Source organism: Choristoneura fumiferana, chromosome 12 (assembly GCF_025370935.1).
Source record: "Choristoneura fumiferana chromosome 12, NRCan_CFum_1, whole genome shotgun sequence".
Taxonomy (NCBI): Eukaryota; Metazoa; Arthropoda; class Insecta; order Lepidoptera; family Tortricidae; genus Choristoneura; species Choristoneura fumiferana.
The window spans coordinates 1,686,804-1,711,022 of NC_133483.1; the positions used below are offsets into that span (position 1 = coordinate 1,686,804).

General features: G+C 39.1%; 3 protein-coding genes across 12 annotated transcripts in view; 1 reads left to right on the forward strand and 2 right to left on the reverse strand.

Moving 5' to 3' along the window:
- LOC141433088 (uncharacterized protein ZK1073.1) overlaps positions 1-24,219 on the reverse strand; it is a 99,198-nt gene that overhangs the window by 22,393 nt on the left and 52,586 nt on the right. For 9 of the 10 annotated variants that reach the window (XM_074094921.1, XM_074094920.1, XM_074094913.1 and 6 more), the window contains 5 exons: positions 21,160-21,223; positions 20,292-20,409; positions 19,719-20,040; positions 17,400-17,521; positions 16,830-16,992 (listed from right to left, as the gene is read on the reverse strand). In XM_074094921.1, the coding sequence (XP_073951022.1) occupies positions 16,830-16,992; positions 17,400-17,521; positions 19,719-20,040; positions 20,292-20,409; positions 21,160-21,223 (789 nt within the window). The remainder of the gene's footprint in view (positions 1-16,829; positions 16,993-17,399; positions 17,522-19,718; positions 20,041-20,291; positions 20,410-21,159; positions 21,224-24,219) is intronic. The other variant, XM_074094915.1, reaches the window with a different exon arrangement.
- LOC141433614 (tubulin alpha chain-like) lies at positions 806-6,136 on the forward strand. Its single transcript, XM_074095724.1, has 3 exons — positions 806-817; positions 4,621-4,745; positions 5,150-6,136. Exons 1-3 carry the CDS (start codon positions 806-808, stop codon positions 5,280-5,282), a joined length of 270 nt encoding a protein of 89 aa, XP_073951825.1. The 3' UTR covers positions 5,283-6,136.
- Positions 12,499-15,897, reverse strand: LOC141433090 (retinol dehydrogenase 12-like). The gene has a single exon (XM_074094925.1). The coding sequence runs from the start codon at positions 14,611-14,613 to the stop codon at positions 13,624-13,626; it is 990 nt and encodes a 329-aa protein (XP_073951026.1). The 5' UTR covers positions 14,614-15,897; the 3' UTR covers positions 12,499-13,623.

Below are 24,219 nucleotides of genomic sequence, written 5' to 3' on the forward strand. Positions count from 1 at the left end.
ATGACTCAGTAATTGTTCTTTATTCGCAACTGTAATAGGGATCGTATGGGATGATAGATCAGAAAACCATTCGCTCCTGTTACTCATATGGGAAGTTGCGCCAGAATCAATGAACCAGTCTTGTTGACCTGTGGGAGGAATATTAGCAAAACAAGATGAAAGTGTGAATTCGGATGTATTGCATGATTTGACCGCCGAAACATTCTTGTTTTTGTTAATTTTGATACTCTTACACTGCGAAACTACGTGCCCTAACTTTTTACAATATTTACAAAACATTTTCTTAGATGGCTTGACGTGTAGCGCGGTGTAGTCAGGTCCTTGGGTACTGGATGTGGTGGGTTCAGCTTTAAGGCCTTCCTTGAGAAGAGCTGTCACCACATTCTCCGATGTAAGCTTGATGTTCGCGTGCTCCAGTGTGACGACGAGTGGCTTGAACGACTCTGGGAGTCCCGCCAGCATTATAATAGCAAGGAACTCGTCTTCAACTGCGGCTCCGATTCCTTGCAGCTCTTGCTGTGTCGCTAGCATATTGTTGACATATTGTTGCATGTTACTGTCGAACTTCAGTGCTAACAATTTCTTGATTAGGCTAAGGCGTCTTGTCAAGCCGTGGTCAGCGTAGGCTTTCTTTAAAGATTCTATGGTTTCATACGCTGATGTGGCTGACCTGATGATTGGGTAAACCGATTCGTCGCAGGCGAGGCAGATCTTCGCTCGTGCCTTAGCGTCTCTCTTCTTCACGATGGGGTCTAACGTCTCGATAGGTTTTGAGCAGACGTCCCAAAGATCGAGATCAGTGAGCATGCACTCTAAGGTAAATATCCACGTGCTGAAATTCCTGCCGTTGAGCTTTGTTATGCTTACGGAACCTGATGACGTTGACGTTGCCATTAGTGCCGACGATTCTTGTATCGCCGATGAATTATGTAGACTCATAGCACTTTTTAGATAGCACTTTTTCTTCGTTTTTATTTACGCGACTCTGGGCCCATAACCAATTGAAGGAAACGAGAGTAGCAGGGGTAAAACGAGTATATTGTGTTAACAGTATGCGACACAAGATAGAAGTAATGACAGTAGACAAAGCAGAATAACAGAACAATATTCAAAATACAAAATACACACATATCAAAAATGGCCAGGGTGTTTAATATTATAAATATAAACAAGAAGGTTTAACAGAGCTAGTGGGTACCTAATACTAGAAAAATATTTTCAAGGGTTTTATAGTCGGTTCCATTTTTTGTTATTTTTTTGAAGTCGGTTTTACTTTTTTGTGAAAAAAAATCTTTATTTCTCACTTTTTAGTGATTTGTAGCCAAAGTACATCTCACAACGATGCCATGAAGCCCAAACACGGCTTAGTTACGTTGTTTTATAACAGAGTTCCGTTGCCTACCTTTCGGCTTCAGCATCAGATCAGTTCAAAAGAATCATTAACTTAAATCTCCTTCTTGGTCGCTTATCTAGGTATATTAATAATGATCGTTTATAGACGAGCGAGCATTACTTAGCTTTGACGAGTTCCATTGGTCATCTACGGTCTTCTGCATCAGGTCCAGTTTACTAAATGAAATGCTTATCTTAATGCTTGTCCCTATAAAATTTGAGGTTTGCCCTTGTTTTTCCTAGGATCCCATCATCAGATCTTGACTTGGTGACAATGGGAAGAAGAGTACCCTTTCGAATAAAAAAAGAATTTTGAAAATCGGTCCACAATTGACTGAGTAATCGGCGAACATACATAAAAAATTGTTTTTACAAAAATTGGAACATAGAAGCCCCTCCTTTTTTGAAGACGGTTAAAAATCACTTCCTACTATCTGTACACCTAGATCATTTAAACTTTTTCACGGATTTTTTTTATATGTTTATGTAATTTTTAGCGACGCGATACGATTTCGCGTGGATGTACTTTTTGGGAAATGAGAGCACAAAAGAGCTGAAGTTCCTTTGATACAAGACCTTTATTTTAAATTGAATTGAATTATTCAATTGAATGGTTGCTAGTTATTTAATTTATTAAAATAAGTCAATAAAAATACCATAAAGTTCTCTAATCTTTGTCTATGAGTAGTATAAAAAGTGGTCTGAATTAATTGTCTATTAGTTTTAAGGAATCCCAAGGCAGCAGACTGGGTAGGTGGGTATTAACTAATTTCAACCAATCGGAAATCCTACTTTGTTTCCTCATTTGTTTAATAAATTAATCTTATATCAAATAAGCGCTATTTCATTGCAGACACGATGATTATAATAACCAAAAATAACCAGACTTTTATAGAACATGATTCAAACCATTGAACTTGAATGGTGGTTGTACATTCCAAATTAAGTACTGGAATTGTTGACTTGATTACTTCCAGATTACTTACTTCTATATATTAAGTATACATGTCGGCGGCCGATCGTAAAATCCGCCAGATCACGAAATTCCTAGGCATATCGTGAAATGCCGCCATTTCATGAATTGGCTAAGGGACATCCGCCATATCGTTCAAAACTAACCGTTTAGCGATTTGCCTAGTGACGTTTAGGCAGATCATGAAATTCCTAGGCATATCATGAAGCGCCGCCATTTCATGATTTGGCCAGTTTAGGCAGATCATGAAATTCCTAGGCATATCATGAAACGCCGCCATATCGGTTCTGGCACTTCGCCGGCCGCTGCCGCGGCACGCTCGCTTCGCTCGCTCGGCTCGTGCGTCGTGATCACAATTAATACTAACCACTCCTCGCTTCGCTCGTCGTACCTAAATTTTTCTATATAAATAAATAACAACTAGTGAATACTTTATTTACCAACAAAATACGCCCATGATTTTTTCACATTGTGCACAGAATTCGTTTGATTCACAGAAAAAGAACGGAGCTGATGTTCAAAAGCTTCTTTTGCACTTCTATTTTGAATTCAATCACTATTTCGGTTTAAAGATCATTTTGTTGCGACGCCGACATTTTTCACGCGCTAAACAAACACGGCCGGTCAGCTGGTCACGGCCGCCATTGCATACGCAGCGCCACCAGTGGCCAAATAAGAAACTATTTTACGATGTGCCCGGTATAGAGCTAGGAATATCGACGAATGCGTTGCTCTAATCGATCTGCCGTATTATTTCTCAGGCACATCGTGATATGCCTGGCCAACGTTTAGGCATATCATGAAATGGCGGCGTTTCACGATATGCCTAGGAATTTCGTGATCTGGCGGATTTTACGATCGGCCGCCGACATACATATAAATGAACTTAATAATATACCCCGTTTTTTATATCCGTTAACTTCGGCAGACGGCTCAGTCCATTGATATGAAGTAGGTACTTAACTGAAAATTAACTTTTTCGTCAAATTATTGAAGAAGACAAAAAAGTTTTTCTTCGAAAAAAATCTATCTCCGTCCATCCTCCATCGTCCATTCTTGTCCATATCCATTGTCCATTGTCTAACCTCATCCATCGTCCATCGTACATCCTCGTACAATAACAAAATAATTATAAAATAAGGTTTGCCAATGAAGTAATCTAGTCTGGAACTAGACTTAAGTAATTCAGATTACAGAAGTACTTGATTACCGAGGAATCAAGATAACAGTAGTGGTTTACAAAATACATTCGAAAGGAATGGATTACAAATGTAATCATAGTACAGTATTTTTTATTATCCATGTAATCCATTACTGGGGAATCACAATTACTGGAATGTAATCGTGTAATTAATTCCAAATGCAATTGATTACGCTTAATTCATATCGACATGGATGCACAGAAAAAAACAGAAAAAGAGACCAGCACTGGGAATCGAACCCAGGTGCTCAGCATTCCATGCTGCGTGCTTTAACCCCTACACCACTGCTGGACCATCCATGTCTCAGTTTGTATTTTCGATATGGTTTCACGGGATACCCGTAAAAGTAACAAATTTGGAGTTGAAATAAAAAATACAAAAAGACTCCAAAAAACCAATCATACGCTTGACTCTGTTACGGGTACATAAAAAAACTAACCGGGAACTTTTAAGGCAACTCACTTGCGATATAATTGTTTTCATTAGTTAATGGGATAGTGGGAAGTGGTGGGATTAGCGGGATGTTCATAAAACTAACCCAACCATCTCCTGAAATAACTTGAAGACACCTTGTGTCGAATCGAATCTTGTACAATCAACAACAAAGATACGGCCAAAATTAAAGATATCTATACGACCTCAATGTTAAGTACAGTCAAGTGCAAAAATAAATATCCATTCAAACTAATCAAAAATATGCTACACGGTCTGTTCAGTGACTACGGCCTTATTGCGTCGGAATAAGGGTCTGTGGTACTTATTTAAGAAACTTTGAATAAGTTCATATTTTTACACTTGACTGTACATAAAGTCGTCGTAAAGGTATTTTTGTAACTTTGGGCGTATCGGATATACTGACTCTGTCACGACGTTAGCATGACTGACGTCTGAGGGTATACTCCGAAATTCGAAAATCGAAGTTCGTATCGTACCGTCCCGTTGATACTAATAGGTATTATTCAATACGAGAGTGAGAGGGATAGTAGGTACAATACGAACTTCGATACGTATACGTAACGTCTGTATGCTTTATTAAAAACGTACTCCAAGCAGGCCTTCGTTCACTGGTCAGTTTACTATACCATCAACTACCAGCTTCAGTCGGTCATCGTCGAGGCTTGGAGCAAGCTCGACCACAAGTTCGGCCTTACGTACTGCGAGCGGGCCTTCGTGCACTGGTCAGTTACTGTACTGTCAACTACTAGCTCTTGTTGTTGGTAGTGGAAGCCACACCACCGCCATCGCTGAGGCCTGGGGCAAGCTCGACCACAAGTTCGACTTTATGTACTCCAAGCGGGCCTTAGTGCACGGTCAGTTTACTATTACATCAACTACTAGCTACCGTCAGCGGTGGTGAGGCAATATAAATTAGTTATGTTTTGCATTTGTATTTACTCAATAACCAGTAAATCCCTTTAATAACGCTAAATTGTAAATCGTTTAAAAACGGGCAGAAACGAATTTCAATCGTAGTATGAAAAGAATTTTGCTTACCCCCCATTTGAGACTGAACCGCAACCAGGACCTACTTTCGTCTTTTTACACTTTTTACATATCTATTAAATCGTTGCATGCTCTCCAGGTACGTAGGCGAAGGCATGGAGGAAGGCGAGTTCTCTGAAGCACGGGAGGACCTGGCAGCGCTAGAAAGAGACTACGATGAAGTGGCGATCGAAACGTCAGACATGCAGCCCGGCTGTGACGATGAGCTTTGACCAGCTTCATGGCGTCTCCCAATTATGACCTGTAGGCGGTAACATGCGACACCATTAACTTTTAGCTGAAGTAGCGTCTGATGAGTGCATGATTTTGAACAGTTTTTAGTCTGGCTATATAGTTGAATCTGATTCCTTGGGTCCAAATAGGTATATAGGTGATGGGTTTTCTTAGATTGTACCTGCTGTTAGCATGTAGGGTTTGTGAGTCTAGATGGCGTGGTCAGTCGTAACTTTGAAGTTGGTATACAGCATGCTTTAGAATAGAACCTTGCGCAGTATTCCGTGAGTCTTTTTAAACGCTTTCTTCTGACAAACTTTGACTAGCTCAAGAGCCTTAGTGAATGCTTGGTGGGCGATGTGTGGAGCGCCGACGCGGGCGCCTAAAGCCGCGGCCGTATATTTTTTTAAACAATATTGATTATGGCAGAACTGTGAAAATATTAAAGGTTCGAAAATGTCCGCGGAAGGCGCGAAATGCAATGGCCCTTAACCCCCGCATGCTAACTTATTTCGTAATCAATTTTATCAATAATAGGCGACGTGTCAGAGTGTAGCTCCCTCGTTGCTTTGCATTTTCTCCGTCGAGCAACCTTGCGACTTTTTTTATTTTTATTTTTGGTTTTTCTTTTAAATTTTTTTAGCAAATGCTCGACAGAGAAGCGAATTTATTCACATTTTTTAAACATTTATTTGAGGTTACTTAGTAATAATAGTCCAGTTGGTGGTTTCGTGGTGTTGAAAACCTAATATTGTAAGTGTAATCGTGTCTTTTGTCCGTTTGTGTTGTTAAAATGTTCAAAAAGTTTTACAGTTCCGTTTAAAGTCCCTGTCTAATAAATTGTACAGTTTTACTGTCCTGTTTTATTTTTTAGATAGAATTATAGTAAATACCTTAAGCTTAACCTCTTCACCGCCCTAGTCATCTAGTCGTGGAATGCCTCAAAGTTGTATTAACTAGCGTACAATTTCGTACATTTTTCACGTATATTTTTTTCTGAATTTGAAAAGTCGACTGCTACATAGTCTAATAGATAGCGCCCGCCAGGAAGGATACTGATACCAGGAACCTATATAAGTATAATATGATACCAGGAAGGTGACAGATTATTCATTGTTTTTCTCGTAACTGCGTGTAGTACACTTTTTTTAATTAGCGTACAATTTAGTAAATTTTTCGTAATTTTTTTGATGTGATTTTAAGGTTAAATTACAGAAACACGTTAATTTAACCTCCCTTAAACAAAGCCTGGTGGTCGGCAACACACTGTATAGATCTAATCTAGGGTCCCAAAAAAAATTACCAAGAACAAAACAAGTCAATTAGTAAACGTATATTTTTTCATAAAATATACATTTCAATATTTATTTTAAATACACATACAACATTGCACTAAAATAGGTTCCTTAATAAATTACTCTACATTGCTATATTCAAAAATATAATTTAGAAAACAATCAACGATAATGGCATTTAAATATTTATTTTCAAATTTTCCAACAATCTGCAATATAAAATATATTGTAGACGGAATTTTCAGTGGTACATACAGTCGAGTTCGTAAACTTCTGAGCAAAAATTTGTTCAAAAATATCTGAACACGCTTCTACGCCGTTGAGAATATTATAGTCGTGTTCATATATTTTTGATCAAATGTGTGCTCAAAAGTTAATGAACTCGACTGTACCTAAATAGGTACATCTGCTTTATTCTTGAATACATGCTTTTCTCGTTGGCTAAGAATGCAATCAATTAATAGATAAGCAAAAATAAAATTGCAAAATTGAATTAAACTATGCCCAGAATGCATCAGATTTAAATTAAAAACTTGAGCCAAGGAAATGTTAAGTTCCTGGTATTTAGTGACAGATTATGTAAGGATTATTCACGGTAGTTCCTTTGGCTGTTCCTTCGAAGAAACTATTGCGTTTAACCCGACTGCGAAGAACGCGTGTGTATGTATGTCTATTCCTATGTCCTCTCGTAACTACTCAACGGCTGAACCGATTTTGATAAATGATACGTCATTGGATTTGTATTAATGACGCGAGTGACACTGGGTACATGAAATTCTTAAAAAAATCAAAATGGCGGATTTTTGGCGCGAAATTTTAAGTTTTCATAAAACGTTTTTTCATTAAAACCTATGAAGTGGGGTATCAAATAAAAGCTAATAATTAGCCCATTCTAAAAATATATGGGTTATAACCGTTTTAATATACCATTTTCACAGAAAAGTGTGAAATAAAACAATAAATTTAAAAAATCAAAAAACCTGACTGCCTTAAATGCTAAAAAGAAGAAAACAAGTCTATGGGTCCCGACTGTTGAACTTTAAGTTAGCTACTTAACGAAGTTCTAGCCAACTATACTTGTTTTCTTTTTAGTATTTTTTAAGGAAATTTATTGTTTATTTTTTCGCCCTTGTTCAAAGGAGCAGCACTTTCAGTTCTTGCAAAGACAACAACTGACAGTGCTACTGCGAATGGAACAAGGGCGAAAAAAATAAACGCAGTAGCTCCTTCGAAGGAACAGAGGGCCTACTCCGAATTCGAAAATCGAAGTGATATCATACCGTCCCTCTCACTCTCGTATTAAATAGTACTCTTTCAATTCGGATTGAAAAAGGATGTTTGGATGGTTTGGCATGTTGAGAGAATGAGAGAACAGATGACTAAGCAGATCTATAAGATGAGTGTGAATAGGAACGTTGGGAGAAGGTCTAGACGATCGTACCAGACGATAAATCACTGACGTCCTGAAGAAAGGTCGGGTCAGGAGTACTCTAAACGACGTGCATGCATGAAAAGATAGATGAATGTAGAGGAAGGGAGAGTTGTATGCCAGAATCGTAGCAAGTGCAGTGTAGTCTCTGCCTACCCCGTTGAGAAAGAGGCGTGATTTATGTATGTATGTGTACTCTTTTAATACCTAAAAACTAGTAAAAAGGTAGTAGGTAGCAGGTAGTAGGTAGGTAGTAGTTAACTTTGGTTAACACTTGACTTTCACTTGACCATTAAAACGAACGGAATATTGAAGTTATTTTAGGCGCATAACTACTACATAGGTACTACAGCAAGGTAAATATCATTAACGATCATTAACATCTTGACACCACATATTAAACATCGAAACATTGACATTGATACACAATCATTCGTATAGTTCATGCAAATTTTTAAATAAAGAGAGAATTAAAAGGTTTTCAACAAAGCAGGGCTGTTCCATGATCGCTGAACTGGGCAACAACAAGTATTGTTGTATTGTCTTTTCGTATTCTCTGTTCATTGCAGCCTTACACCTGCCTTGCGATTGCGTATTGGCTTATACAGCGATGAATGTTGCATTCCATCTCAACACCATAAGCCGACGACGACGATATATTTTGTTTATTTTAAACTAAGTTCCAACTCTTTTTCAGTCAGCTGGACGAGTCGAACAGATTCTTCCCACAGTTTTGCTGTGTCCCAGTACGCCAAAGGTGAGACTAACGATTCCTTACAATTTCCAAACAAGCACCCGCTCATTTCGCCAGTTTTCGCATCCAGAGCCACGTAGATAGCCGTCTGCGCACCTTCTCTAGGTGTCTTGAACAAAAAGTAGCTCATATTTTTAATAAACAATTCACAAAGTCCAAATGGCTTGTAGATTCCAGTTCCCACAAACCCAGGGTTAGCACTGTTGACCACGACGTTAGCTCCATTCAGCCGTCTCATAAGTTCCCGGGAAAATGATACCACACAAATTTTGCTATTGCAATATTGATAGCTGGGAATCCAGTAATAACCGCTCTTGTTCATATTTTCATTATCAATCCTCCCGAACCAATGTAAATATGACGACGTATTGACGATCCTGCTCGGTTCTGATGGCTGTTCAGTTTTTTTAAGAAGCGGAACAACAGCGCTTGTTTCAGTATTACGTCACAGCGGGGTTACTACGAAATTTGAAAATCGAAGTTCGTGTCGTTCCGTCCCTCTCACTCTCGTATTAAATAATTATAAGCGTTAGCGGGACGGCAAGATATGAACTTCGATTTTTGAATTTCGTAGTTAGTCCCCCAGGTATCAAGTACGTGCGATCAGTTCAATTGAAAGTGACCTAAAATTGAAATTAGGATGAAAAGCACACATAGTTTACGTCTTGAATTAACACAATAGTAGATTGTACAACAAGGATAAAACGAGTCATTTCACCCGAGGCGTTTATATAGCCACCCGAGCAGGTACGGCGAGGGTGGATAGACACGTCGAGGGGAAAATGGGTTTAATGCTCGAGTTTTACACTGCTTTTCACTTCGATTGCGGGAAAATTAAATAGCAACAATGGAAACAATAATGGTTTACTTACTAGGTGCCTTTTATTTTTCATGCATTGCTATAAAATTATATTTTTTAGTTTTATTGATTAAAAATTACTTTCTTAATTTCTTTTTTTTTAAGTAATTTTATGTCGCCTATATCCAGCATAAATACGAAGTTTACGAGCATGAGAAGTGAAACAGTAGATAGTACAACAAGAGCATAAAACGATCTATTTTACTCGAGGCGTTCATAATAGCGACCCAAGCCGGTACGGCGAGGGTGAATAGACACGTCGAGGGGAAAATGGGTTAAATACTCGAGTATTAGGTACACCCTGCTTTTCAGTTCGATTGCAAGGAGATGAAATAACAACACTGGAAACATTATTCAATTACTAGGAAACTTTTATTTTTTATGCATTGCTGATATACTTATAAATATATAGTTTTATTGATTTACATATTTTGATTTATTTGATTAATTTTTACTTTTATACAAATTATACCTATTAAGATAATACATAGTTTTTTTTTATTTGTGGCTGTTGACACCTGGTTACCTTGGTCTTAGACGAAGATTTTACTTTATGCACTAGAGCACAAAAAGTCATTTTATGTCGTCTAGATCCAGCATTAACACGAACTTTACGAGCATGAGAAGTGAAAAATATCCCTTTCACCCCCTGTTTCTGGGTTTTTTTCTGTGCATCCATGTTTCGTTTGTATTTTCGTTAAAAGAATCACTTGTATTTCTAAGTTTTTGCATGAAATTAGGAGTCTCAAAAAATCAAATGTTTGTTAATACTTTAAAAAATACAACATATGTACTTTAGTTTCCTGCTAACCTTAGCGGTCCCCACTTCCCCAGACACCGACGACGCTTCGATAAAAAATATATTACTAGGTACTTTTACTTAATTAACTTAGGCTAATTTTGCGGGAAATCAGCATAGTCCCCGCGGGATAGGGATAAACGAATTCTTCGCAGATGAAGTCACGGGCAACAGCTACGTAGTGCATAATTATTTTTTACTTTTTATTAGTTGTCTTTTTTGGGGGCGTTTTTATTGTCATCGTTTTTTTTTTCGGTATTTTTTTTTATTTTTGCAGGCGGTTTTTTGTGCCGGGGGTTTTTAAATTTTAATTTGATTTTTTATTTCATGATTTTTATAATTTGGTATAGGTATATCTTTTTTTCAAGTATACTAGTGAGTTGGATATCCTGGCTGCAGCATCAGCTCATCGTGTTGCCACCATTGCATTGTATGTAGAATCAGTCACTGATCAAAAGGAATCAAACACGACATATCTGCTATTTTTTTTTTCAAGAGTAAACTGGTGTGCTGTGGATATCCTGGATGCAGCATCAGCTCATCTTGTTGCCACCATTGCATTGTTTGTAGAATCAAATACTGATCAAAACGAATCCAAACACGATATATCTGCTATGGTTTTATCAAGAGTGTACCTACAGTGTTCTGGATATCCTGGCTGCAGCATCAGGCCGAGAATTCCATAATCTTGCATAGTTATATAGCATACATGGGTGTTTCACATTTAAGGTCCCAAATATGTTTAAAAGTAAAGTAAATACCCATTATGCATTAAGCCGTGGTGGCCTAGTGGTTTGACCTATCGCCTCTCAAACAGAGGGTCGTGGGTTCAAACCCTGGCTCGCACCTCTGAGTTTTTCGAAATTCATGTGCGGAATTACATTTGAAATTTACCATGAGCTTTGCGGTGAAGGAAAACATCGTGAGGAAACCTGCACAAACCTGCGAAGCAATTCAATGGTGCGTGTGAAGTTCCCAATCCGCACTGGGCCCGCGTGGGAACTATGGCCCAAGCCCTCTTGTTCTGAGAGGAGGCCTGTGCCCAGCAGTGGAACGTATATAGTCTAAGATTCCTACCGCAGCGAACAAAAGAGCTGATGATCTTGAAACGGCTGAACCGATTTTGATACATCATGTCTAAGAACTATCGGTAGAAAACCTGCTTTCAAAAAAACCCGCATTCAATTCGGTCCACTCGTTTAAGAGCTACGATGCCACAGACAGACACACAGAGACACAGACAGACATACAGACACACATAGCGGTCAAACTTATAATACCCCTCTTTTTGCGTCGGGGGTTAATAAAAAGACACGTCAAGATCGCTTACTTCCTAAAGACGTCATTTGGTAATATCACAGAGGTCTCTCAAAATTTCCACGAGATAGGAAATCAGCCTTTTCATAAAGAGGCGAAACAGAAGGCATTAACTATTCTTAAATAAATACAGCACAGAAATCGCGGCCACGGCCTACACATTACGCAAGCAATTATGTAACACGTCACGACCGGTCATTCACATCGCAAAGGCAGCAAAAATTAAACAGCACCACTAACAATTAATATTTATGTAATAAACAATTTTTGATGGCATAGTTAAGACACTCTCTAAGGCACTGTTTCGATCTATAAGAAAAGTCGCTCGAGTTGATTTACATTGCGGAGCCGTAAAGCGAAAGAAAACGAAGTGGTCAATCGAGCGCGTCACGCAACTTGCACGGTTTGTTTTGTAGGTCTGAACTGGGCTTAGCATGGTACCTAACTAAAAGGTATCGGGTAAAAGGTATGCAGCGACTGTTTCTGATTCGTATAAGGATAATAAGGATGATGTGCCACTCTGTCTATTAAGACACTAAATATAAGCACAATATGTCATATCTATTGCGAAACTTCGAGATACGTACGTAGATACGCCCTAGATTTGGAGATCGCGGCGCCGCTCCGCTATGCCGTATCAGCACAACGTGACAGCCTTCGTGCAATTTACTTAATTAAGACTTTTATTTGAAAAGATTATTATGAATCTAGCATCGATCACTCTCGCACATTAATTTTTAAATTACTTTATAACTTTAGTTAATTAGGGTAAAGGCACCAGAAGTCAGCCTTTTAACGGAAATTTCAAGTTTAAATAAACCTTTGTTAATTCTACAGGGTAGGGCAGATAATAAAATGTACTACTCAGTTTGGTTCATTATTTACTCTTGTTTTAATACAAACAATGAAATAACAAAAAAACTTCTTTGATAATTTTATATTTAATTTTAAACACAAAATAGCACTTTTTCCCAGTAATCAGCCACTAAAATCTAATAATCGGCCTCTGTGTACCCAGTAATCAGCCTGGCCACTTATTAATTAAAAAGAGATCAAAATCAACAATAATCATAATGATAATCAACAAAGTAAATAGGTACCTAATTTAGTACTTCTTTAAATAAACGGAATATAATATATGTACCTAGCAAGGAACGGCTGAACACTGGCGCCGCAAAAACCTAGTAGGTAGTCAGCCTTATAAAAACATATTTCGAAATACGGCCGATTACTGGGTTTTACTCAAAATTATGTAGGGAACGTTAAATTCCATTTGTATATTTAAATTTAATGGTTTTAATGGGCTGCTCTTGTTAAGATATGAGAAATATGTGTTTTACCCAGAAGTCAGCCCCAGCGGGCTGAGAATTGGATGTCGTATAAAAAAATAGTATCCAGTACCCAGCCCCCTAAATTTTTACGTAAATCAGAGATAATTTAGCTAAATATTGATGAAATTTAATAGATAAACTAGTAATTAACACACACAAGCAAAAAAAATGACACTTTTAACGTAATAACATAACTTTTCTTACCTTTTTAGAAAACACTATTTGCTGTTGAAAAATTAGCCGACATGGCACCAAAACTCTCGTCGACTGACAGCACTTGTTTAAACGAGTTTAATTCTACCCGTTGCCCGCTTACTGCACCAATCACGATATGCACCGACGAATGAGGAATCAAAGCATCTTTTCAACCACTCGTGATTGGTTAATTCGAAAAATACCGCTATTTATGAGTAATTAAAGACGCAAAAGGCTGACAAGAGGATCCTGGCTGGTCACTGGTGCCTTTACCCTATATTCGCACTTTTTCTGAACTCCTGCCTTTCTCTTGCACCCTCCGGCCGCAACCCCTATAAGTAATGATAATTGTTAATTTTGTTTATTTAAAACTAATTTCTAACTCCTTGTCAATCAACTGAACGAGTCGAACGGATTCCTCCCACAGTTTTGCAGTAGGTTTTTTCCAGTACGCTAAAGGTGATGCTCGCGATATCTTGCAGTTCTTGAAAAAATACCCGCTCACTTCGCCAGCTTTCTCATCCAGAGCCACATGGAGAGCCGTCTGTACACCCTCCCAAGGTGTCTTATACGCAAAGTAGAATAAATTTGTCAACAACGATCCCCATAACCCAAAAGGAGCGAAAATAGCAGTACCTACTGCTCCGGGGTCAACATTATTGACCACGACGTGGGCTCCTTCCAGCCGCCTCGTTAGTTCCCGGGAAAAAGGTATCACACAAATTTTGCTGTTGCAATACTGATAGCTGGGAATCCAGTAATAACCGCTCTTGTTCATATTTTCAACGTCAATTCTCCCGAGCCAATGTAGAATTGATGACGTATTGACGATCCTACTCGGTTCTGATGGCTGTCCAGTTTTTTTAAGAAGCGGGAGCAGCAGGATTGTCAAGAGGAAATGTCCGTAGTAGTTGACTTGCATTATAAAGTTCATACCGTCTTTGGTTTGGGAGTCGTTTGGGGCGCCGGTGCCCGCGTTGTTTATCAGCAGATCCAATCTTTCTTCCGTTGTTAGAATATCTCCTGCAAATTCACGTACAGATTTCAAGCTAGATAAATCGAGTAACTTGAAAGATATGTTTTTGTTCCCTTTTTCTTCTATGATGGTTTTCAAGGCGTTCGATCCCTCTTGTTTGAACGGGCAAGCTATAATGACCCTCGCGCCTCTGTGGGCGAACTCCTTTGCAATTTCCAGGCCCATCCCTGCTGTTCCGCCGGTGACGATCGCGGTTCTACCGTTCAATCTCTTCTTGCTGCTGCATACCGCGTTAGTGGACTTTTGGTATAGTCTGATGATAATAATTATAAGTGGAGAAGCGAAAATAACTGCAGCTACTAGCAAAGAAATCATTGTGTAACGCGCGAACGCGAGGGCAACCAGATAGGAAATGGTTCATGAGCGCTAGTCGCAAAACTTATTACCTTTTAAATGATATAAGTATACAGGCAATATAGGCAATATGTTAAGTATGCTTAATTTATGAATTTATGCAATGCACATTTATCCTTTAGTTTTTTTTTTCAGAAAATTTGAGCTTTACTCCTACTAATATTATAAATGCCAATTTTTGTAAGTGTGTTTGTTTATTTTTTATCTCGTCAACTGATTAAGATAAAACTCGTAGCGTGGGTATAGGCACCCGGGGCGGAAGAAAATTTTGGCCGCCCTCTTATTTAGGGTTCTCATTCTAATCGGTCCGAATCGTAGGTGCAACATTTTAGGCTTCCGTAGCCAAAATAGCAAAAACGGAACCCTTATTGTTTGTATGTCTGTATAGTGTCTGTCTGTCCGTCCGTCCGCGGCTTTTTAAAATTTTTTTTAGAGTAGGTACCTCCCATAGATGTAAAGTGGGGGTGATTTTTTTTCTCATCCAACCTTGTAGTGTGCGATATCTTTGGATAGGTCTTTTAAAACCATTACGGGGTTGTGTATTTTCAATGATTTTGCGATTCAGTGATGTGTTTGCAAAATATTCAACTTTAAAGTGCAAATTTTCATTAAAATCTTGCGTCCCCTCCCTCTAAAACCTAAACCGGTGGGTGGAATAATTTGAAAAAAATCAGGATAGTAGTAAGTATATCAAACTTACATGGAAAACTATAACGGTTAAGTTTTCTTGAGAATTATTAGTAGTTTAAAAGTAAATAGCAGCCTAAGGTATAAAATATTAAACTTGGAATATTCCGTACAAAATACGAAATCCTTAGAAAAATATTACTTAATTTTTTCGTAATAGCTACGGAACCCTATTTCGGGCGTGTCCGACACGCTCTTGGCCAGTTTTTTTGGTTATGGAATTATCTTTATGATCCCAGCCTATACACGTCCCACTGCTGGGCACAGTGCCCCTCTCAGAATGAGAACTCTTGGGCCGTATTTAGATAAAATTCAGTATACATACAGATACTTTAAGTTCCAGGGAAGAATAAAGGATAGTCTTTATCCCGAAAATTGTATAGTTCCCGCGGGATAGCACAGAGTCTCGGGCGATAGCTAGTTAATACACAAAATATTTACATAACAGGCCATCCTGAAGTCGAGTAGGTACTATATGGTTTGGCCAAGAGGCTTTAAAGTACCTGCGAGATTTTAAGACTAAGGTCCTATCCTATTATGGAAGGATTGCTTACAATACTTTTTATACAAGTTAAAACATTGAAATCTTTACATAATTTAGTATATGAAGTTTTTTTTTACAAAAAAGTAAAACCGACTCCAGAAAAATAAAAAAATAACAAAATAAATTAAGTTTTAAAAACTGAAACTCGACTACGGAAAAAACGTGAAATAAAAAATAAGAAAATGTTTAAGAACTACACGCAAATAATTTGCTCCTCCGTGACCAAAAATATCAACCTCCGCAGTGACGCCTGATTCAATCAAGCAAGAAAATATTCTTATCTGATATTCTTATATACACAGACTTCAGGAGGAGTGCCGTGGTCGCATGCCACCATAAAATTAATTGTTAAGCAAGCAAGCCTTAACGCAAGTTCTAATAGACCCTCGTTGGTAATCCCCTTCTTACGCCCCTTAATGCACAATGTACTATATCGCGGAGAGCAACGCGCTTGCCGCTAGTGCTAGTAAAGGTAGACTTCCGAGTAGAGCGGCTCCGGCGTCACTAACGCAGCGACAGTAACGCTGCGTTCGAATCGAACGTTAGTTCATACATTTCCGTACGCTTAGTGTATTTCCCCGTTCACAAAGTACGTCTCGATCGCGTTCGCGTTAAAATCTCAATTTGTATGGAAACACGGACGGCGCCTCTAGCGGAAAGTTTGCGCAACAACTTTTGTGAGTGTAGGTTTGCTACGTAAACTATTTCGTCCGCGTATCGTAACAAAAACGGGTGACGACGCCGCACCGTGGACATGTGGCGGCTACGTATCGACGATCGAACGCTCGATTTACGTCTTCGAATGGTAAACGAATGAATTATGAAAACGCCACACTAGAGGCACAGTACTGCAAAATACTATCGCTCTATCGCCGCGTTACTGTCGCTGCGTTAGTGACGCCGGAGCCGCTCTACTCGGAAGTCTACCTTAAAAATTGTAACTCACCGCTTCCGCTAGCACGTCCCCGACCTTCTCTATCTTGAGAATAGTAACTTTGTCCTTATCCAGTTCCTTGTACATCTTCTCCACGACGCTGGAGTACGGACTGAGGAGGCCCGTGATGAGCAGGATGTCCGGTTGACAGCCCCGGAGGATTAGGTCCTTGCGACTGAAATTTATGGAATAAAGCATGCATTGCGAAGTACGAGCCTAAAGTAAACTTATTTTATGAATACATTGTCGTCAATCAATGTCTCAGCAACTGTCGACGGACCTTTCTTTTGGCCGAGTAACGTTTGGTATAATTTCGTTACGCTTATTATTTGTTTCGCCGTATAGTCGGTAGGAGGAATATGGCGGCTCTTTCTAACTAATTAACAAGTTAAAATGTCCATATCTTCATTGTTTTTTAAGGTAGGCATTAAAAAAAAATCTTTCACAATTCGATTTTTCTAACAATAAAGATACAATTGAGCACCCAAAAAAAATCTTACATATTCTCTATTCTAGGGACAAGTGGAGGTACCACGCTAAAATTGATGTTTGACTGATTGTGAGCATCTTACTAGTTCTTACTTGATAAAAGCCTTGACGTAAAGCTTTATGTTGTGCGTGTTGAGGTTTCCGCGCAGGCGCGACCGGTACTCCAACAGCATGCGCTCTCGCTCCCCCACTTCGCAGGAGTCGATCTGGATTTGCTGTAGGACAATTAAAGATCTAATGCACTTTGATACCTACACTATAAATGAGGTATCTACCTAAATCAGTGGCGTGCAGCTCTTATTTTGGCAGCGCAGCAGCAATCGGGTAGGCAAACTGAGGGTGCAATGAAGGTAGGCAGCGCTAGTTTGCCTAGCGTAAACTGCTTCAACTTTGCCCTCTGGCCCCAACATTGCCTGATTCGATTTAGAGTCGATAACAAGCACCATTCTAGGTTTTTAAACTTTTATCCCCCCGTAATAATAATTCCCGTGTAGATAAAAGTTTAAAACCTATAAGAGTGCTAAGTTATCGACTCTAAATCGAATAAGGCAATGTTGGGGCCAGAGGGCAAAGTTGAAGCTGTTTACGGTACCCTGTTCCTGGTTCTGGTGGCTCAGTGCCTGTGAAGCTACTGGCGCTGCCTTCTTGAGCAGTACGACACCGCCCAATATGTATTTAATGTATGGAGCTGTGTTAAGACGGTACCACACCTAGTATGTGCAAACTATCCACTGTGTCCAGTAGATTTGCTTCGGGGTATAGTAATGTAAGGTTATTCCATTACGTAAATTACGTACACCTAATACGCGATATTTTTTTTTTGTCCGTTAACTTTGACAGATGGCTAACTTTACGTCACTTCTGTATCAACGTGCATGATAAATTAATTTAAATTCTTGATTATCTTTTAAACATAAGAGTACGCCAATAACTTTTAAAAGAAATTAACTTCATTTGACCTGCTGAGTGTTGTTGTACCGAACGGTGTACAAATTACAATTATTAAAAAAAAACATTTATTACTACGAAATATAAATTTTATGTTCTTGTATTACAAATTGGCATTGATCACTTTTTTACAATGTGGTCTTATTCCAAAACCATTTCGAAGAATAGGTTTATTAAATCATAAACATTTTAGTAAAAAATACTAATTGATCGTGTGTATATTTTCAAAATAACGTTTGGCCTTTTTTTGACTTTCATCGTAAATAAACGTTATATAACTAAACCAATCCTAACACTGCCAGGGGACAGAAGACACTACGTTTTATTAAATAATTGTGACGGGCAAAGATAAACGTAGTTTTTAACGCATTTATGTTTAGCTATAATTCCGGTAACTTCTAAATAGGGTAATAAATGTAAAACGCAACTAAAACCAAAGTCCTTCAAATAGGTGTCTTAAACTCGCCTATTTTATGAAAAAAAAACGAAAAAAAAATTTAAAATTTAACGTGTGTACGCGACAGAAAACATCTAGGTTTCTTATCATTCAAAAAACGCACGACCCGCAACGCAATATTACAGCCGTACTAAGGGTATATTTTGTTTTTAGAGACGACTTCGGGATTTTTTTCTATGACACGAACTACTGTACTTGGTAGTGAACTTAGTGGTGATTCTACAGTGTACGATTTATACAGTAAATCATCAAATATCTGACATATGATTTTCAAAACTGAAGTTAATGATACAGCAAGGAATTAAATGAATGCGCTACGAATATATGCGCTAGAAGCTCGGCGCGCTCTCTTAAGAATATCTAAGAATTATTTACAAATAATATTAAAGTATTTAGTTTAGGAATAGTTAAATACAACAATTTGATGTGAAAAGCAACTAAAGCTACTTAACTATGTACATATTTTTGTTAGTAAGTTAGTCCACTGAAACTAAGTTATTGTAAGGTAACTACTGGCTAAGAGAATTTTAAAGGTTGGATAAAATGAAGAAGACTACGTAGAAAAAGTAATAGAAAGAGATAAAAATGGTTGCAGTTTACTGATACTATACCTACATTCTAAAAAATTAAAGAAGTTCGATGCCATAAATACCTTATCTAGAGAAAAGCACCCATTTTAGAAATTTTCAAAATATAGATTAAATAATCTGTAGGTACGGTACATACATTAACTTAACCACCTCTGGTGGCTAGATCCATTCAGCACTCGTACTAACTATCCGTATCCGATTTTAATCGAGGTATCAGATAGAATTATTTCTTTAGTAAAATATAATCCGTGATTCATTACATCTTGTCTCAGAATATTTTATATTAATGCAAAAGACCGGCTTTGTGTTCTATTAATATATTAATATCATCACAGTATCACAGTAATTTTCCATTTAAATTCCGAAGTCTCCACCACCCAAATTAGTAGCGTTAGTTAGAAACAGGAAAAGAAGTACCTTGTAGCGGAAACCAATCAGCTCTGATGCATAACTCACATGTCCGAACTTGTGATATATCAGAAAGTCTTCCTCCGACTGTGAGATGTCGGCGCCGCGCCATCGAGAGAACCTGGATCTAAAGGCGTCAGCGACGGAGGAGGTGGAAGCTGTGCAGTTGACGAGGATGAGACCCAGTAGACGGCGGGGGTGCGCCAATCCGCAGCGGGCTAGGACGTTAGCGCCGGCGCCTTCGCCTATGCCCACTGCGTAGCGGACGTGGAGGAAGTCTAGCACTGTTATGAGGTCCTCGCCAAGGGTTTGGAGGGAGGGGAACTGGTAGCTGAAAGAGACAATAAGGTTGACGTCAAAGTTAAAATAGTTTTATTATTTGAAGGTCATCATCATCAGCCGGAAGACGTCCACTGCTGAATAAAGGCTTGCTATATTCAGCTGTTGCCCGCAATTCTCACGATGTCGTCGGTCCACCTAGTGGGAGGCCTGCCAACGTTTCGTCTTCCGGTTCGTGCTGGCCAGTCGAGAACTTTTCTCCCCCAACGGTTATCTTAAGGTTATATCAAGCAAACAACTCACGAATCTGGCAGGTCAGGCGAGTTCTCCTCGTGGCCTGGCACGTCGACGTGGATGAAGCACGAGCGCTCCTTGATCTCGGTCATCGCCGGGCTGTTTACGAAGTCCACCAGGGAGGAGTCTGCAACCACACAGTCACGGCATACAAACAAACAGGTTGGAACTAAGCTACTAATGTCATTTTTGAACATGAAACTACCGTGAGACTCACTCATATTGCTCACGTTTTAAATGGAGTTTAGCTCGACATGTTTCGGGCTAATTCATAGCCCTTCTTCCCGGAGCAACTTCACTGCGCGCCACCGCGGCAACATGTTAAACTCGATTTAAGACGTGAGTTATCCGGTTTTCATTAAATGCTAATAATGTCATATTGATACGACTATACCATAGTTTTGTCAAGAAAATCATAGTGAAATTGATTATTAAAAGGTCCACCAACCAGATGATTGAGTTTCTTGCCGGATTCTTCTCAGCAGAGGTTTTTCCGAACCGGTGGTAGTTTTTTTTTTTGACATTCATAAGTGCTTGTTGTAGCCTAAATTGAATAAAGATATTTTGACTTTGACTTTGACTTTGATCGGAAGATCTGGTTCAGGCCGCGGTGGATGCAGGTTGCTTCCAACCAAAGCAACGGAAGTTCTATGTGCTAGGCCTAGTCCAACAATGGACGTCTTATGGCTGATATGGTGATGATAATGATGAATATTAATAGGGAAGAATTAGGGATCTGTGACAGATAAGAAGCTAACCCCAGAATGAATACAGACTCCGTTTTGTCCCAGGAAAGTGACAATTTCTCACGGGACGCAACCAAAGATACGGGCTATGGCTATTCGTTAGAGTGAGACGCAAGTTTTATTTTACTTACGGTTGGTGCCGAGGTCATGAACCGTGAGGAACACGCATCGCTTGTCCTGCTGGCTGAGGTCCCCCTGAAATGACACAGTCAGCTAATTAAAACCTCTTTATTCCAGGGCTTATTTAAAGACCCTAGTGGTCCACTATATGCCATCGCCATCGTGTAAAATCTAGCGATGACCGTTAATTTCTATGCCAGTGATAGTCGCGCACGCCAATCAGCGCTTGCGCTTGCCAGCCGACCCCGCCCCGCGCATCGCTCAGTCCCCCGCTAAACACCTTGTTTTGTACTTCTGCGCATTAGCAATCACTGCTAGACTTTCGTACCGCCACTTCGGCGTAGTTGATAGATGTATGTCAAACTGCGTTTGTGCGGAGTCCACTCATTAAAGATCGTTTGGTGCACGGTAAGTACACGTCAATTACGGTCGTAGTTCACTGATATGGACCTCCGCAAAGTAACGCCTGAATCGACAAATGATAGTAGTTTCTTGCGGCGCATTTGTCTTGACAATGATAGTCCTTCCGAAAGCGCTAGAGCCACGAGAGTGCTAGAGTAAAAGAGCCGTTTGCGGCCTACATGCAGAGTTTAGACTGAATGACCACCCACATTGGTCATGGGAAATGTTATGATGTAAGTATGTGTTTCGCATATGTCTCCTTGTTTTGTTTGGTATTAAGGAACGAAATAATTGGTATGTAGATGGGCAAGTACGTAACTCACCCACCGCGAATGGTGGCTTAAAATAGGTTAAACCTAACCTATGTAACCCAACGTGACAAAATAAAACTAAGTTTTCTGAGGCTTATAGAAAATAATATTATGTAAATTAAAATGGCAAACAAACAACAGACGATGATTATTCTTTAAGAATTTGTTTTGACTTGTTGCTGATTCTAATTTAAATACAATAGAGATAGGTACAGTCGAGTTCATAAACTTGTGAGCAAAAATTTGATCAAAAATATATGAAAACGCTTCTACGCCATTAACAATAGAGTCGTGTTCTGATATTTTTGATAAAATTTTTGCTCACGAGTATAAACTCGTGAGCAAAAATTTGATTAGAGTTTGATTTGATTTGATTTGATTTATTTGATTTGATTTTGTCGAGTTCATAAGAACTCTACTTTATCTATAGTTGCTACCTAATAAATTCCTGGAAACTGTCTTTCTACTAATAGAAATGCGAAAATGTGTGAGCGTGGGTGCGTTTTTAATAAAGCATACAGACGTTACGTATACGTATCGAAGTTCGTATTGTACCTACTATCCCTCTCACGCTCGTATTGAATAATACCTATTAGTATCAACAGGACGGTACGATACGAACTTCGATTTTCGAATTTCGTAGTATACCCTCAAATCAGACAGCATCGTTTGATCGGTCCGATTTATCGTAGGTAAATTCTTATGCCACACACGCACACACCAAGTTACAGTTTTTGTCGTAGCAATCTTCACTTCAAGGAGGCTAATACAAAATTCGAAATTCGAAGTTCGTATCGTACCTTCCCTCTCACTCTTGTATTAAATAATATAAGCGTCAGCGGTACGGCAAGATACGAAGTTTGAGTTTTGCACTTCGTAGTATTGGGAAAGTTCCGATGGCAACCGACTACGCAGTTGCAACGAAATAACGGTTATGGGTTTAATTTATTCGTTCCGATTTATCTTTCGAATTTTAGTACCGTAAACTGCTTCAACTTTGCGCTCTGGCCCCAACATTGCCTGATTTGATTTAGAGTCGATAACTTAGCACTCTTATAGGTTTTAAACTTTTATCTACACGGGAATTATTATTACGGGGGGATAAAAGTTTAAAAACCTAAAGGATACTAAGTTATCAAGTCTAAATCGAATCAGGCAATGTTGGGGCCAGAGGGCAAAGTTGAAGCAGTTTACGGTACTGTTCCGTTCGACGGTACAGCTTAAAAACCGTACAAAACTGTATAGTTTTTGTTTCACATACACGATATGATAACATAAGTAAACGGTACCGGTTGAACGATGCAATCTGATCGTTAGGATATTAGGTTAGGATTTTCCGTAGCGTCTGTGGGCCCATTCAGATTTTCAAGAAGTCCCAGGGTCATTTTGGAAAATCCCGCAATTTTGTTCAATAAGTAACCAGTGTTAAGTGTGGAACCAGCTTCCAGGGACAGTGTTTCCGGAGCGGTACAACTGGAGCTTTAAAAAACGAACCTATCAGTCTCTCAAAGGGCCGGCAACGCACCCGTGACACCTCGGGTTGACAGGAGTCCATGGGCGGCGGTGATTGCTTCCCATCAGGTGACCCGCATGCTCTTTTGCCCCCTCTTATATAAAAAAAATCTAATCTAATGGTTAACACGTGTAAAGCCACGGGTAAGGCTAGTACTTAATAAATCGACTATCCCGCCCGCTATCTATCCTGAGAAGCCAATCAACAGATTAACAGCTCTGCGGGCGGCGAGGCCACAATACCTACCGCTAATTAAAAGTGGTGTACCCACTACATCTCCGGTTATACCTAAAGGTTGACTGTTAGAAACTGTAGAGGATATCACAAGGCAGGGCAGCTTTTATTTCTCTTTTTGGGTTGTGTTAAATAATGCTGTGTACCGTAAACTGCTTCAACTTTGCCCTCTGGCCCCAACATTGCCTGACTTGATTTAGAGTTGATAACTTAGCACCCGTAATAATAGTTCGGGAATTATTATTACGGGGATAAAAGTTTAAAAACCTATACGGGTGCCAAGTTATCGACTCTTAATCAAATCAGGCAATGTTGGGGCCAGAGGGCAAAGTTGAAGCAGTTTACGGTACCTGCATTGATAACTGCCTCAGCGGAACGTGCAAAAAGTTTTGACACGTCCTAGCAGTCCTAAAAATAGAGTCGTATCAGGTAATTTTATGCACGATTCGTTGTCAGATGGTGCATCACAATAATTATTGTGATGTATTGCGCTGTAACTACTTAAGCTGAGTTTAGAACTGCAAGAAAAATCGTGCAAGTTGCATTACATTGCGAGGAAGAATTTTTGAGCTGGTCATGATTTGAATGGGTCCCGACGTTGAACCTTAAGT

What these genes read in the sequence shown, in the direction of transcription:
- LOC141433090 (XM_074094925.1), bottom strand. Translation starts at nt 14,613, where the DNA reads ATGATTTCTTTGCTAGTAGCTGCAGTTATTTTCGCTTCTCCACTTATA.
- LOC141433614 (XM_074095724.1), top strand. An exon ending in GAGCGGGCCTTCGTGCACTG is followed by an intron (nt 4,746 to 5,149) that starts GTCAGTTACTGT and finishes CATGCTCTCCAG; the next exon opens with GTACGTAGGCGAAGGCATGG.